The following is a 15,876-nucleotide window of genomic DNA, read 5'->3' as shown; positions in this document are numbered from 1 at the left end:
GGGGGTGAGGAAGACTGTGGCATTGTCACAAAACTTTTAAAAGGCTGGGGTGGCTGCAGCATAGTGTGCAAGGGAGTGTGTGGCAGGGGGTGGTTGGCAGAGGAGGTGGTTCTTTATCCTAAAAGCAAGGGGAGGTCATTGGTATTCTAAGCAGGGGAGAGATGGGACTCAGTGTGTGATTTAGAAAGATTCTGTGATGTCTGGGGTTGGGCACGCTTGTAGCTCTGACGTGGGTGGTGCAAAGGCAATTTGTGTAACAAAAGCCTTTGTATACCTAAATTCTAAAATAAAAAAATAAATAAAAATTAAATTAAATTTTAAAAAAAAGAAAGAAAGATTCTGTTGGCTGCTGTGCGGACAGTGGGCTGCAGGGGGACGGCAGGGACACCTGTCAGGGAACTGATGCAGAAGCGCAGGTGAGCGGGAGTGGTGGGGGGCAGGAAGCCGGGGAGCGCCCGATGGAAGGACCATTTGAGAGGTAGACGGGAGAAGATTGCTGAGGGACTGGACGGGAATCCAGATGGTTCCTGGGTTTCAGGCCTGAGAAGCTGGGTAGAGGGAGGTGCCCTTTACTGTAATGGGAAAGACCTAGAGAGAACGGGTCCTGGGGTGAAAACAGGAGTTTGAAGGCGGTGGGGCTCTGGACAGGCTTGAATAAGTGGAAAGGAGGAGCGAGGGCTAGCATGAGTAAGGTGGCAGAGGTGGCATGTCTGGGAGCTGGGAGCCCCAGGCGGCCCCCTCTGTGGGTAGTGAAAGCCATAGGAGCTACGTGGGCTGACTCTGTTCCCCCAGAACCTCCTCATCCTCCCTCCAGGTACGAGGCCCGGTTCCAGCAGAAGCTGCTCGAATACACAGACTCCAACAACATTGCCTCCCTCTTCCTCACGGCTGCCAACAGATGGCTGGAAGTCCGAATGGCAAGTGCCATCACCCCTAGCTTGGGACCCTGCAAGGGGGGTGCTGATAGGAGTGTGGGGCCAGAGCGAGGGCACCCACGGACGGGGGAAGGAGGCTGGGATACCAGATTGCGTGGACACTGAGCTCCTGCTTCCCCAGCCCTGGTGGTCCCCCACATGCAGCCTACGCCCCTGTTCCCCACATCTGCCTGGGGGCTTGTGTGTCTGAAGTGTGCACCCGTAGCTAACACAGCTGTATCTGTAACTGTGGTAAGTGTGTGTCTGCAGTGGGTCACACACATGCTGTATGTTGGGGGGGGCAGCTGGTGTGGCATGCATGTGCAGGTGTGTGCAGGTGGCTGGGGTGTGGGGGCACACAGCATGTGGGCACATGGTGGCTCCTGGAACCCCCACAGGCTTCATGTGTGTCTGGTGATGTGTGCGTGAGTTGCGGGGCTGGGGTGGAGGCTTGGCTGAGCTGTCCCGTGCCCCAAAAGGGAGTGAGGTGGGCCGGGGGCGCCTGAGGCTCAACCCCAAGTGCCCAGGCTGGCTCCTCTCCCTCCGCAGGAGTACATCGGGGCATGTGTGGTGCTCATCGCAGCCGTGACCTCCATCTCCAACTCCCTGCACAGGGAGCTCTCTGCCGGCCTGGTGGGCCTGGGCCTCACCTACGCCCTCATGGTGAGTGGCAGTGGGCTAGGCCCGGGAAAGGGTCAGACACCAGCACGTGGGGAATCCTGGGGCACCTTCCCCAGCTGAGACGTGGGATACCCCCAGGCCTTACCCTAAGCTCATTTGAGTTTTATGTCAGAAGGACCTTGTGGGCAGGAAGGCTGACAGGCCGGGCCCAGGGCCCAGGCCCTAGACAGGCAGTGGGTGATGAGCCACATTCCTTGTGACACTCCCCATGGCTCCTGGGAGGGCCACTCTGAGCAGGCCACTGATGGGCAGCAAAAGGCATCTGGGGGCCAGGCATGGTGGCTGACACCTGTAATCCCAGCATTTTGAGAGGCCAAGTTGGGAGGATAGCTTGAGCCCAGGAGTTGAAGTCCAGTCTGGGCAACATAGCAAGACCCCATCTCTAAAAGAAATTAGCCAGGCATAGTGGCACATGCCTGTAGTCCCAGCTACTCAGGAGGCTGAGGCTGGAAGATCGCTTGAGCCCAGGAGTTTGAGGTTACAATGAGCTGTGATGACACCACTGCACTCTAGCCAGGTGACAGAGCAAGACCCTATCTCTAAAAAAAAAAGAGGCATCTGGGGCCCAGCCCCTCTCCAGCAGTAGGAAGAGCCACGTGGCCGAGGACAGGACCGGGTGGTCACTGAGTGTGTGTCTGGCTTGCTCCCCACAGGTCTCCAACTACCTCAACTGGCTAGTGAGGAACCTGGCGGACATGGAGCTGCAGCTGGGGGCCGTGAAGCGTATCCACGGGCTCCTGAAAACCGAGGCGGAGAGCTACGAGGGGCTCCTGGGTGAGGGGTGCAGGGAGAGGGCTCCAGGGGGAAGGGCCCAGAGGAGGAGTGTGTTTGGGTTGGGGACCACGAGGGAGCCTGGGGATGGGGTGGCATCCCTGGATGCTAGCTGTGGCCCACACCTGGAGGCTGAGCCCCAGCCCGGCCCCCAGCACCATCACTGATCCCGAAGAACTGGCCCGACCGAGGGAAGATCCAGATCCAGAACCTGAGCGTGCGCTACGACAGCTCCCTGAAGCCCGTGCTCAAGCACGTCAACGCCCTCATCTCCCCGGGACAGAAGGTCAGGCGAGCCCGCACCCTGCCCGCTCTGCAGGACGGGGCTGAGCAGGGCCGGGAGGGCGGGGACCAGGCAGCTGCACAGAGTCACCCTCCAGGCCTCACTCATCGGACCCTCATCTCCAGCCCTGGGCCCGTCAGGGTGCAGCCCACCTTTCCTCCCCCCACTCCCCTTCCCCTCCTGCTGCCTCAGGCCCTGTCTCCTCACTCATCCCCCACGGAGACGGACACCCCAGACTTCCCCAGCTGAGTGGACCTTTGTCAGGGCCCCCTCCCCACAGATGGCCAGGGCCCTTCCCCAGGACACTGCCCCAAGCTCCAGCACAGGGGCCTGGGGTGCAGGGCGAGGCCATCCTTGTTCTCGGGGAGAGAGCCCCTGCCTTGTGCTCTGGGCCACCTCTCCTCATGTCCCCCTCACTCCCCTTCTGTCTCTTGGTCTGTCTCTCTCACTCTGTCATTGTCTGTCCATTTCACTACCTCTGACCTTGGGATGTACCTCTGTCCCTGCCTCGGTCTCCTCCCATCTGTCCCTGCCTCTCTTGTCTTTCGATGTCACTGTCTCTGTCTTTGTAGTGGTCCTTTATTGTAATTTTTATTGACACCCAAGGCCAATGGGGTCAGAGATAGCTCCAGTTTAAGGTGGGGCACACAGACCCCTGCACACCACACTTGGCTGCCCTCTTGTCCTTCTGCCACACTCGTGCACATAGAGACACACCAGTGTCCCCAACTCCCCTGCAGCCAAGTACCCAGCACACCCAGAGCCACACCAAGACCCCAGTAAATGGACATCTACGCCCTGCACTTGCCTTCCAGTCCCCTTGTGAGCCCCCTGCGGACCCACCACAGGAAATAAGCCCAAACCTGCGTGGCCAGAGAGAAGCTGGTTGGGCCGGGGGCGGTGGCTCATACCAGTAATCCTAGCACTCTGGGAGGCTGAGGCAGGAGGATTGCTTGAGGTCAGGAGTTGAGACCAGCCTGAGCAAGAGTGAGATCCTGTCTCTACTAAAAAAATAGAAAAAAAGAATTAGCCAGGCAACTAAAAATAGAAAAAATTAACTGGGTGTGATGGTGAGCGCCTGTAGTCCCAGCTACTCAGGACACTGAGGCAGGAAGATCGCTTGAGCCCAGGAGTCTGAGGCTGCTGTGAGCTAGGCTGACACCACGGCACTCACTCTAGCCCGGGCAACAGAGTGAGACTCTCTCAAAAAAATAAATAAATAAATAAAGAGAAGCTGGTCAGGAAACCAACCAAGAAGAGACACTGAGACCTCCCCCACCTGTGCACACCCCCAGAGCTAGCACTAGGGGCTGCTCCCAGCAGCCGGAGCCCCAGCGGCGTGCCTGCTTCTCTCTTTCCAGATCGGGATCTGCGGCCGCACAGGCAGTGGGAAGTCCTCCTTCTCTCTCGCTTTCTTCCGCATGGTGGACATGTTCGAAGGTGAGTTGTATGGTGGGTACCCCATGTGTCCCCACAGCCCACAGCCCTGCTGTGTGATTACACGTCATGGGAGGCCCAGCAGTCACTGCCCTGCCCTGTATCCTGCCTGGGACCTATGACCCTGGCTGGGTCTGTCCCCAGCACCACCCTGACTCCTAGGGCCGCCCCACCTGTGACATCATCTCCATGCAGGGCGCATCATCATCGATGGCATTGACATCGCCAAACTGCCCCTGCATACCCTGCGCTCGCGCCTCTCCATCATCCTGCAGGACCCCGTCCTCTTCAGCGGCACCATCCGGTGAGCCCCACCACCCGCCAGGGCTGCCCCAGCTCCAGGGTCGGTGGGGAGGGACCAGGACACACCTCATTCCCTTCTCCTTCCCACCAGGCAGGCACTGGTAGGGGATCCCCACCTACGGGTCTGAGATGCTGTCCTCCACCCACTGCCACCACCTCAGTGCTCTCCCCACAGCCAGGCCCCCGAGGCAGTCGGTGCTCACTCACTGTCCCCTTTGCCTGCCTCAGCCTCCCAGCGACCCCTGCGGGTGGAAGTAGCACCCTGCTCGCCTCCCTACTGGGGCTTTCTGTGCACCTCCAGATTTAACCTGGACCCAGAGAAGAAGTGCTCGGACAGCACGCTGTGGGAGGCCCTGGAGATAGCCCAGCTGAAGCTGGTGGTGAAGGCGCTGCCGGGAGGCCTCGGTAACTGCTCCTGGCCGAGCAGGGCTTGGGCGCTCAAGCGCAGGGGAGGGAAGCCTCACACCCACGCTTTAGGTTTGCTCTGCGTTTGGAGTCTGGGGTCTGGCAGGACCCCAGAGAGCACTTAGTCTACCTCTCACCATACAGTGGCCCAGAGGGGTGAAGTGACTTGCCCCAGGTCACACAACTGGTCAGTTCAGGGTCTGGTCCCCCCTGATGGGACAGTAGGAGTCACTGTGAGACAGATTGCAAGTGCTGGTACCACAGGGGTATCTTCAGCCCCGCCCTGCACCCTACAGCCACCTACCCACTTCTGCCCAGGGGGAGGAGAGGACAGACGGAAATCACAAACCCAGCTCACTCATTGAGGCTACTGGGAAGACCCTGCTCCAGGCCAGCGGGCGGCAGAGCCTTGGTGTGTTTGCTGCAGCTCCTGGAGCAGTGGGGGCTGGCCAAGCCTTGGCTTCTGTGAATCATCGCCCCCCCAGGCCCACACGCATGCAGCACACCCACGCCGAGTGCACACACCCCCGGCACTGCCAGGGCCGCAGCAGCACACACCCCCAGGGGGCGCCCTCCTCATCGCAGTCCACGCAGGTGGCCTCTGTTTCATTGTGTCGGGTGCACCAGCCCTGCACACACTGTGCTCCCAGACACACACCCACATATTTGCCCCCATACGCACATTTCCCAGCAGCCCCCCGAGCCATCCCATCTGTTCCACTCACAGCACAGGATTAACTCAGCCCATCTCCGGGGCCACTTTCAGATGCCATCATCACGGAAGGCGGGGAGAATTTCAGCCAGGGCCAGAGGCAGCTGTTCTGCCTGGCCCGGGCCTTCGTGAGGAAGACCAGCATCTTCATCATGGACGAGGCCACAGCTTCCATCGACATGGCCACGGTCGGTCCCGGGCACATCCGTGGGATGGCAGTCTGGGAGAGGGTTGCAGTCGGGTCTTAGGGAGAAGTTTGCACAAAGTAGCCCTGAGGCTCACGTTGCCTCGGGGCTGTGTGTGGCGGAAAAGGTAAAGGGTGGGGGGCACAGACCCTGACTCCATTTGGTCCTAGGGAATGTTCATACACACACACACACACACACACACACACCCCACACACGAACACACACAAGCCACACACAGGCCCACATAGTCTTCACTCCGTCACCCACCACACAGCACACACATGGACACACAACACACAGGGACACGAAGCTGAGCTTCCAGGAACCTGGTCAGTCCCGTGGGAGTAGGGCCAGCTAGAGGGTAGGGGTGGGGCTAGGACTGGGCCCCACATCCAGAGGAAACCAGGCGAGACCCACCCACTGGGCAGGTGAGTCAACAGCTGCTGCCCCCACCCGGCAGGAGAACATCCTCCAGAAGGTGGTGATGACGGCCTTCGCAGACCGCACCGTGGTCACCATCGCGGTAAGGGGCCCATTGCTGGGGTGCAGGGGACACCCAGAGAGAGGGCTCACCTGGTTCTAGTAATCGAGAAAGGCCCCTGGTGCTGCAAGAGGGATGCTCTACGGGGCAAGAAGTCTGAAGGGCTTGCAGGGAGCCTGGGTTGCAGGAATTGGGGCATGGGGGGATTAGCACCTGCACTTCCCTCAGACCTCCCCTCTCTGTCTCCAGACTCCACGGTCTGCCCCGTCCCAAGGCCCTGTGAGCTAGGCCGGGGTTACTTCTCCGTAGGAGGTGGGGAGGGGGTCTCTGAGTCTTGAAGCCTGGAGGTGGGGCTGAGGTGGGACTTGGAGAGGGAAGAAGGGTAGTATTAGTGGATGCAGGGCTTGAAGTCACAGCCACCTCAGGAAGGGCAGTCACCGCAGAGACAGGACACTGTGACCCCATGCCTCCTCCTCCTCCAAGCTGCAGGAGGGACGCCCTCAGCTGCTGGCTTCTCCCCCTCCCACCACCCTGACCAGCCCCTCCCGCCCCCCAGCATCGAGTGCACACCATCCTGAGTGCAGACCTGGTGATTGTCCTCAAGCGCGGCGCCATCCTCGAGTTCGACAAGCCAGACACGCTGCTCAGCCAGAAGGACAGCGTCTTCGCCTCCTTCGTCCGTGCAGACAAGTAACCCACAAGCCCGAGTGCCATCCCACAAGCCCACCCTGCCCCACCCCCTGCCTGGGTTTCTAACTGTAAATCACTTGTAAATAAAGAGATTGATTATTTCCTACGGGAGGCCCTGAGTCTGGGGGCAGCGGCTGGCAGAGGATAGTAAGTGCTGTAAAGCCAGCCTGTCTTTGGCATCAGGCAGACCTGTGAGCGTGGGCAAGAGTATGTTTCCTCATCTGTGAACAGGGGGCTGTATTAGTCAGCTCAAGTGGCCACAACAGAATAGCACGACTGGGTGGCTTTAACAACAGAAGTTTATTGCTCACGGTTCTGGAGGCTGAAGTCCAAGATCAAGGTGCTGCAGATTTGGTTTCTCCTGAAGCCTCTCTCCTTGGCTTGCAGACAGCCACTTTCTTGCTGTGTCCTCACATGGCCCTTCCTTTGTGCACATGCATCCCTGGGATCTGTCTGTCTCTCCCTCTTCTTACAAGGACACCAGTCATACTGGATTAGGGCCCCATCCCTATGACCTCACTGAACCTTATCTCCTCACAGGCTCTGTCTCCAAATTCAGTTACATTGTGGGTTAGGGCTTCAATCTGTGAATCTGGGGGGACACATTTCAGTCCATAGCAAGAGTTTCTCTGGGCTGGGCCGGGCGCGGTGGCTCACGCCTGTAATCCTAGCACTCTGGGAGGCCGAGGCGGGTGGATCGCTCGAGGTCAGGAGTTCGAGACCAGCCTGAGCGAGACCCCGTCTCTACTAAAAATAGAAATAAATTATCTGGACAACTAAAAGTATATACAGAAAAAATTAGCCGGGCATGGTGGCACATGCCTGTAGTCCCAGTTACTCGGGAGGCTGAGGCAGTAGGATCGCTTAAGCCCAGGAGTTTGAGATTGCTGTGAGCTAGGCTGACGCCACACAACACTCTAGCCCGGGCAACAAAGTGAGACTCTGTCTCAAAAAAAAAAAAAAAAAAAAGAGTTTCTCTGATGACCTCATCAGATAAGGTAACAGATTTCTGTATAGCTTGGTCCCCTTTCTTCTCACTGGCACTCTTGGATTACAATTGTGGGGACTGGGTACCCTGGATTAGCACTATTTTCATTGCAAATGACAGGAACCCAACTCATAGTGGCTTAAACAAAAACTTGAATTTATTGCAGTCTGTGACTGAAAAGGCCAGGAGGTGCACTGCTTCAGGCATGGCCAGATCCAGGTGTCTGACAGCAGGGATGTGTCTCCATTTCTGGAATTCATTTTCTTCTCCCTCCTGGATGACAGATGGCCACTAGCAGCTCCAGTTTACATCCTACTCCAGGGCAACCCAAGAGGAAAAAAAGATGCTCTTTCCTAATAGTTCCAGCAAAAATCTTGGGAGCAAAGCTCAAGGGACCAACTTGGGTCACATCTTCATCCCCACCAATCACTGTGGTCAGAAAACTAGAATACACTGACTGGGTAGGCCTGGATCACATGTCCCCATCTCCATCTCCCAAACAGGGGCATTCAGAAGTGGGGGGAGGGTGGTCCTTCAGAGGGAAAGCGCAGTGCATGTACCACAAGTTAGTCAGATATGGCTGGGAGATGCTGGGGCCCAGATAGCAGGGAGACCAAAACAACTGTTCTGACGCTGTCTGCATCACAGAACAAGAGTGCACACCTACCCTCAGCCAAGAAATGGCAGGTGCTCGTGAACATCTCTCCCTTTTTTTTTTTGTAGAGACAGGGTGTCGCTATATTGCCCAGGCTGGTCTCAAACTCCTGGGCTCAAGTTATCTTCCTGCCTCAGCCTCCCAAAGTCCTGGGAGTGTAAGAGTGAGCCACTGTGTCTGGCCTACATCTCATTTTGTTGTCATTTGCATAGCACCTGCAACACTGGCTGTACCAGGCCTTACGGGGTAGACCTAGGAGTTGGGCCTGCATCCCTCTTGGCTGTAAGGGGGTGAGAGATACACAACATAAGGAAAACCCACCAATCATTAGAAGGGGGACCCAGCACAGACCCCTTTAATGGGGTCCTAGGTGTTCCAGGAGCCAAGGAAGTTCAGAAAGTAAGAGCTCTGTGAGGTCAGGCAGGCTGCCTGGGAAAGGCAGGATTTGCATTGGGCATGCGAGTGGTAGGGGTTGGACAGGCAGAGGGTTAGAGAAAAGGGCTGGGTGGGGGTGAGGGCAGCAGGAGCTAGGGAGAGATGGCTGGTCAGGGGGGTGGGAGGGAGATAAGGGCAGCAGGGAGGGCAGCAAGTCAAAGAACCTTGAATGCCAAGACAAGGAGTATGAAATAAGCCTATGGACAAAAGGGGAGTGGAAAAGGGTTTTGAGCAAGCAGGGACCTGCCATGTGCAGTGTTTGGAGAGATGAGCGTGAGCAAGTGCAGGATGGAGCAGAGCAGAAGACTGAGTCCTTTGGGTGTGGGACTTACCCCCCTAGAAGGGTGGAGCAGGGGACAGTTGAGGCCTCAGGGCCACACCTAGAATCAGCGCCTGGCCTTTCCAGCTCTGAGATGCCCTGGGGGGCCCAACAGCTCCCTCCACTGGTGGTCTCCCAGGAGCAGAGACAGGGAACAGAAAGAGGACGCCACATGGCTAACACTACCCCAAAGCCACCCCACTGAAAGGAAGTAGCAGGGGGCAGGGCAGGGCTCACAGTGAAGTGTCAAAGGGATGCCCAAGGCCATCCTGGCCTAAATCCCTCTGTAACATCCCTGATGGGCCACCAGCCTTGGTGGGCCATCTCTTTTGTTATGAGAACTGACTCTTGCATATGTGAAATCAAAGCCTGCCTCTGTTCCACTCTGTTCTGTCCTTTGGGCCACAGAAAACTACTAGTCCATCCTTCAACCTCAGGTATTTCTGCAATAGTATCCAAAGCCCCTGGGGGACTCTCCAAGGCTTCTTTTCTGATGTCTGAATAGCTGTAGTTGCCTCAGAGGTTTCCCATGTAACCCTGTCTCCTTCTGTCCCCCACTGTACTCATCCTGTTTTACCCTTCCCACCCTCGGCACTGCACCTCTATTTTTTTTGACTCTGTTGTCCAGGCTAGAGTGCCGTGGCATCAGCCTAGCTCACAGCAACCTCAAACTCCCGGGCTCAAGCGATCCTTCTGCCTCAGCCTCCCGAGTAGCTGGGACTACAGGCATGCGCCACCATGCCTGGCTAATTTTTTTCTATATATATTTTTAGTTGTCCAGCTAATTTCTTTCTATTTTAGTAGAGACGGGGTGTCACTCTTGCTCAGGCTGGTCTCGAACTCCTGAGCTCAAACAGTCCTCCTGCCTCAGCCTCCCAGAGTGCTAGGATTACAGGCGTGAGCCACCGTGCCTGGCCTGCACCTCTATTAATACAGCCCAAGATCACACTCACCCTTTGTAGTGATATTCACTCAGCCTGCAGGTGGGTATGGGACAGAAAAGAAAATCCAATATGAAAGTCACGCCCCGCCCCTCTATGGCCCACAGCCTCACACTCCCTACCTTTCCAGCCTCTGCCTCAAAGCCCCACTCCAAAAAATGGTCACACATAGGTCAGAAGTTCCTCCATAAGGATCTGAGCCCTAGAGAAGGGGTGGAGTCATTGCTGTTCCAAAAAAGACCTAGCAGTCTTTTCCTCCCACCTGAGAACTGGGGGGACAAGCCACAGGGCAACCTTAGGCTGATGCCTGCACCATGTCTGGGCCAAGAGCCTGGGTTCCTCAGTACCCAAGCCAGCCCTAATACACCTCCTCAGACCCAGCTCCCTCCCATCACCTAAGGTGGAAGAAATCAGGCTATGGGTGTAAGGAAGTGCAAAGCAGGTGCCAGCAGCTCAAACCCTCTTTAAAGTAGTGATGAGCCAGGCACGGTGGCTCATGCCTATAATCCCCGCACTTTGGGAGGCTGAGGCAGGAGGATCACATGAGCCCAGGAGTTCAAGACCAGCCTCGGCAATGTAGCAAGATCCCATCTCTTAAAAAATTTTTTTAATAAATTAGCCAGGCATGGTGGTGCAACTGTAGTCCCAGCTACCGAGGAAGCAGAGGCGGGAGGACCGTTGGAGCCCAGGAACTCGAGGCTGCAGTGAGCCGTGATGGTGCCACTGCACTCCAACCTGTGCGACAGAATCAGACTTTGTCTCTTAAATAAAAAGATAAATAGATAAAGTATGGATGGTCATGAGCCCAGGGTCCTGGGCTGCAGCATCAGGCATCCCCTTTAGTAGGTGTTAAACTGTGCCCCTACACCTACTGAGGTAACTTTTTTTTGTTTTTAAGTGGGAGGGAGTCCGAGCTTTCATCAGATTCTCAAAGGATTCAGGACTGAGAAAAGATGAAGAGCATCCTCCGAAGGGAAGAAGCTGTCAGTTGATAAGTCCCGGAGCCACCTAATTTACCGCAGCCCCGGGACTGGTGGCGCTGCCGCTCGGTGTCTCCTTTCCCCGGGAACCGGCAAAACCCAGCGCTGCGCTAGAGGCGGATATTGACCCAAATACGGATGGGAATATTGGAGGAGGGGAGCCAGGGCGACAGTGGCTGCGGTCCCCAGACGGGGGCGGGGGGGTCACAGCTCCTTCCTCTCACCCCAATTTCATAGGGCGTGGGCAGAAGGAACCTCTTTTGATGCATCAGATTTGACAAACCCCCAAGGCCAGACTTGCAAGTCCAGAGAAGGAAGGCCGTGAAGGGGGCTGGGGTGGGGGAGTAGGGCGAGGCGAGGGGCGGGGCTTGCGCCTGTCCCCGCCCCCTCTCCCGCTCAGGACTAGCTCGGGCTCCCCCTGGCGGCCCCCGGCCCCCGCTCCGCTCCTTGGGCGCCCCCCGCCCGCGGTCCTCTACCCTCACCCAACACAGGTCGGTCTCCACGGACCCGCGGACGGACCGACGAAACCGGAGCACAGCCCTCCGCGCGCACCCGGGCGGCGGGAGGGGGCGGGGAGGCGACGGCTGCGGCTTGAGGAGCAGGAGCAGGTGCAGCGGCGACGAGCGGGCGGGGACGGGGCGCGGGGCGGGGGGCGCGGGCGGGGGCGCGGGCGGGCGGCTGCCGGGAGCCGGGAGGCCGCGACCTGGAGCGAGCCCGGCCGGGTCGCGCGGGGGCTGAGGGGGTCCGGAGTTGAGCCGGGTGGGGTGGTGACTCCGGAGAGCGCAGGAGCCCAAGGAGACGGAGAGGACGAGCGCTGGAGAGGGATCCGAAGAGCGGCGGGGGCGCTACGGGACGGGTGGGGTAGGAAATAGGGGCATACCTGCAGAAGAGGCTGGGGGTGGTAAGGACATGAAGCTGGAGCTCGGAGGGGAGCCGGGGACCGAAATGGGTGAGGCGGGAGGCGCGGTGGGGGTTGTATGAGGTCTGGCTAGTTGGAAAGATCCGGAGGTGTTAAGTTCGGAGGTGTTTGGGCTGGGAGGGGAGAGGGAGTCCCAGCGAGGCCCCCGGGGTTCTCAGCTGGTGGAGGAGAGCTGGGAGGGGACCAGGTGAGAGTAGGCGGGGTTGGGGGCTCGGTAGGCAATGGGCAGGTGGGGTGAAGTGTGAAGCTGACAGAAAGAAGTGAAGCAGGATCCAGGTGTAGGAGAGAAAGGCTCGGCATCTCAGAAGGGAGGCCAGCACAGGCTGAGGGTGGCCCCAGGGTGAGAGTGTGCCCAAGGAGGGGACGCCACAGTGAGGTCCTAGGCCAGGTCAGGGGGTGCCCCCCCCATGGGGGAAGCCCCTCTCTGGGGGTCACTGGAGCCATGCTGTCCCGCAAGGGCATCATCCCTGAGGAGTATGTGCTGACACGTCTGGCAGAGGACCCCACCGAGCCCAGGTACCGCGCCCGAGAGCGGAGGGCCCGCTTTGTGTCCAAGAAAGGCAACTGCAACGTGGCCCACAAGAACATTCGGGAGCAGGGCCGCTTCCTGCAGGACGTGTTCACCACGCTGGTGGACCTCAAGTGGCCGCACACGCTGCTTATCTTCACCATGTCCTTCCTGTGCAGCTGGCTACTCTTCGCCATGGCCTGGTGGCTCATCGCCTTCGCCCACGGTGACCTGGCCCCCATTGAGGGCGCTGGGGAGCCCTGTGTCACCAGCATCCACTCCTTTTCATCTGCCTTCCTTTTCTCCATCGAGGTCCAGGTGACCATTGGTTTTGGTGGACGCATGGTGACCGAGGAGTGCCCCCTGGCCATCCTGGTGCTCATTGTGCAGAACATCGTGGGGCTCATGATCAACGCCATCATGCTGGGCTGCATCTTCATGAAGACCGCCCAGGCCCACCGCAGGGCCGAGACCCTCATCTTCAGCAAGCACGCCGTTATCGCCCTGCGCCACGGCCGCCTCTGCTTCATGCTGCGGGTGGGCGACCTCCGCAAGAGCATGATCATCAGCGCCACCATCCACATGCAGGTGGTGCGCAAGACCACCAGCCCTGAGGGCGAGGTGGTGCCCCTCCACCAGGTGGACATCCCCATGGAGAACGGCGTGGGAGGCAACAGCATCTTCCTGGTGGCGCCACTCATCATCTACCACGTCATCGATGCCAACAGCCCACTCTACGACCTGGCGCCCGGCGACCTGCACCACCATCAGGACCTCGAGATCATCGTCATCCTGGAAGGCGTGGTGGAAACCACGGGCATCACCACCCAGGCCCGCACCTCCTACCTGGCCGATGAGATCCTGTGGGGCCAGCGCTTTGTCCCCATTGTGGCTGAGGAGGATGGACGCTATTCCGTGGACTATTCCAAGTTTGGCAACACCATTAAAGTGCCCACGCCGCTCTGCACGGCCCGCCAGCTCGATGAGGACCGCAGCCTGCTGGACGCCCTGACCCTTGCCTCAGCCCGAGGGCCCCTGCGCAAGCGCAGCGTGGCCGTGGCCAAGGCCAAGCCCAAGTTTAGCATCTCTCCGGATTCCCTGTCCTGAGCTATGGTCCCTTGGGCCTGCCACATGCGCGTGTGCACACGGGCAGTGTGGTATGGTACGTAGTGTGGACGGCCCCTCAGCCAGGCCTGGGCCTGTGTGAGGCTGGCCCTCCTCAGCTCAGCTTCCCCCTGCTGCTCACCCAGGGTGTTACAAGGCACTTGTCACTACGCTATTTCTGGCCTCAGCAGGAGCCTGTACTGGATTATTTTTGTCCCTGCTCCTCCCAGCCCCAGCTCAGGACTGGCTTGCCCCTCTCCCCTCACCCAAGGCTGGGGAGGCTGTGGGAGGTGCTGGGCTCTAAAGCTGGGTCCCCAGCCAGTCCTGGGTCCCCATGATCGACTGGCCACAAGCTGCACAGGTGGCTGGGGAAGAACAGTCCCCTGGTTGGAGGCCTGATGCCCTGTTTCTGTGACTATAAGAAATGCCTGTGGTCACGTCCCAGCCCCACTTGGTCCCTGAAAAAGCTCTGGGCTAAGGACTGGGCCTGGCCAGCCAGGGAGGGCAGTGGATGAGAGAGCACGTTCCGGCTGGAGGGCAGGAGCTGCGAAGCCTACACAGATGGGCACAGGCCGAGGCTGACAGGCCTTGTCCACAGGGCAGGCTCAGGCCAGGGAGGGGAGACAGCAGAGGAGAGTGACATGAAGAGGTTCAGCTTTGCAGAACCCTGCTCAGGCACAGGGAGGAGATGCCCTTGGCCTTTGCCCCCAACACCAGCCTCCTGCAGTGAGGGCGGCCCCGTGGACTGGGGCTGCTGTGCCTGCCGCCTCCCGTTCTGTCCCCAGAGGCTGGGGAGAGGGGCCCCATGCCCACCACAATGATGGTCCTGGCTTCCCACTGGTGGCTGCTAATTACTTTGTCCAGAGGATGGTCTTGGGAATGAGTGTTTTGGGGCTGCTGGAAAAAGGAGGTGTTGGAAAGTTCAGGATGGTGAGGGTGAGTGAGGTCCTTGAGGCAAAGAAGCCCTTGGTCCTGGCGGGCTTGACTCCAGCCTGGACTCTTGGAGCAGGGCTGCATGTACTTGCCCAGAATTCTGCCTTCTCCGTCGTCAATAAAGCCTCCCCCTTCACGACCTAAACTCTGGGCTGTTCTTGCTGGGGAGGCAGTGAGCATGCTCGGGGCAAGGGAGGGCAGGGGCTGGCAGCTGCCACCCCATATTCAAAAGGTGCTATGGACCCTAGCAGGGAGGCCAGGGAAGGGACCTGCTGCTGGCTCCTCTTCCCCCAGCTCAGGGGGACATTCACCTCCTGCCTCAGGTGGCCCAGCATCTCAACCTTTGGGTACCTATCAGCCTTTGTAGCCCCGGGTCTGCCTCCACTCCCAGGGATCTGCTGGAAGGCTGGGGTGCTGGGGAGGGGGCAGGGATTCTGTAGGCATTAGTGTAGTGATTGGAGCATGAACTCTCAAGCCGACTGCCTGGGTTCGAATCCTGGCTCTAGCTATACGGCTTTGGTCAAGTAACCCTCTGTGTCTCATCTATAAAATGAAGATACTAGTAGTACCTACCTCATAGAATTGTTGTGGGAGTAAGTGAAAACATATGTACAATGCTTAAGTGCCTGGTCTGCAAGTGCTCAATAAATGTTAAGTATTGTGATTGCTGCTGAATCAGCCACATGATGAGAAAACTGACCAAACCTCTAGAGAGAAGATGCTTCTTTATTTCCCCTCAGGGATGTGTTTCTCGGTCTGGTCCTACCTTCTACACAGCGCCCCCTCCCGGCTCAGACCACGACTACAGGGGCTGTGGCAGCACCTGATACCTGGTCTCCTTGTCTCCAGGTGGCCCCCATCCCACTCCCCAGGCTCATCTGCCACGCAGCCTCCGGGCTGGCCTGAGAGGGGCTGGTCCCTCCCTCCCATGTGGAACACCTTCCGTAGTTCCCCACCCGCTCCCGGTGGACGCTAGACGTTGTAGCTCACTATTTCAGGCTAAGGCCGCCTTTCCAGCTTTACAGCCCATTATTGTCTTGCCAGGACTCCGCACTCACCTGCCTGCTTCCCCAGCTGCCTCCTATCCTGTCCCTTCCTTGCACGTAACATGGAGCTTCGTACCTCCGAGACTTTGCCTTGCCTGGACTGCCCAGGCCTCATCTCTATCTGTTGAAATCTATAAAACTCCAGGCCAAATGATGCCTCCTTGAAGCCCTCCCTGATTTCTC

General features: G+C 58.4%; 2 protein-coding genes across 3 annotated transcripts in view; both read left to right on the top strand.

Annotated features, from left to right (window-relative positions):
• Positions 1-6,914, top strand: part of ABCC8 (ATP binding cassette subfamily C member 8) — a 75,661-nt gene extending 68,747 nt beyond the window's left edge. For both annotated transcript variants that reach the window (XM_045557617.1, XM_045557616.1), the window contains exons 30-39: positions 815-917; positions 1,464-1,577; positions 2,249-2,369; positions 2,522-2,652; positions 4,011-4,089; positions 4,282-4,390; positions 4,691-4,794; positions 5,561-5,694; positions 6,155-6,217; positions 6,732-6,914. In XM_045557617.1, the coding sequence (XP_045413573.1) occupies positions 815-917; positions 1,464-1,577; positions 2,249-2,369; positions 2,522-2,652; positions 4,011-4,089; positions 4,282-4,390; positions 4,691-4,794; positions 5,561-5,694; positions 6,155-6,217; positions 6,732-6,869 (1,096 nt within the window). In that variant the 3' untranslated portion in view covers positions 6,870-6,914. The remainder of the gene's footprint in view (positions 1-814; positions 918-1,463; positions 1,578-2,248; positions 2,370-2,521; positions 2,653-4,010; positions 4,090-4,281; positions 4,391-4,690; positions 4,795-5,560; positions 5,695-6,154; positions 6,218-6,731) is intronic.
• A 5,110-nt stretch (positions 6,915-12,024) lies between these two features.
• On the top strand, positions 12,025-15,281 carry KCNJ11 (potassium inwardly rectifying channel subfamily J member 11). The gene has a single exon (XM_045557614.1). It carries the CDS (start codon positions 12,545-12,547, stop codon positions 13,715-13,717), a length of 1,173 nt encoding a protein of 390 aa, XP_045413570.1. The 5' UTR covers positions 12,025-12,544; the 3' UTR covers positions 13,718-15,281.
• The last annotated feature ends 595 nt before the right edge of the window (positions 15,282-15,876 follow it).

The sequence above is a fragment of the Lemur catta genome, chromosome 7, assembly GCF_020740605.2.
Source record: "Lemur catta isolate mLemCat1 chromosome 7, mLemCat1.pri, whole genome shotgun sequence".
Classification (NCBI taxonomy): domain Eukaryota; kingdom Metazoa; phylum Chordata; class Mammalia; order Primates; family Lemuridae; genus Lemur; species Lemur catta.
Note: the sequence above shows the minus strand (reverse complement) of the source record. Positions and strands in the feature narration are given on the sequence as shown.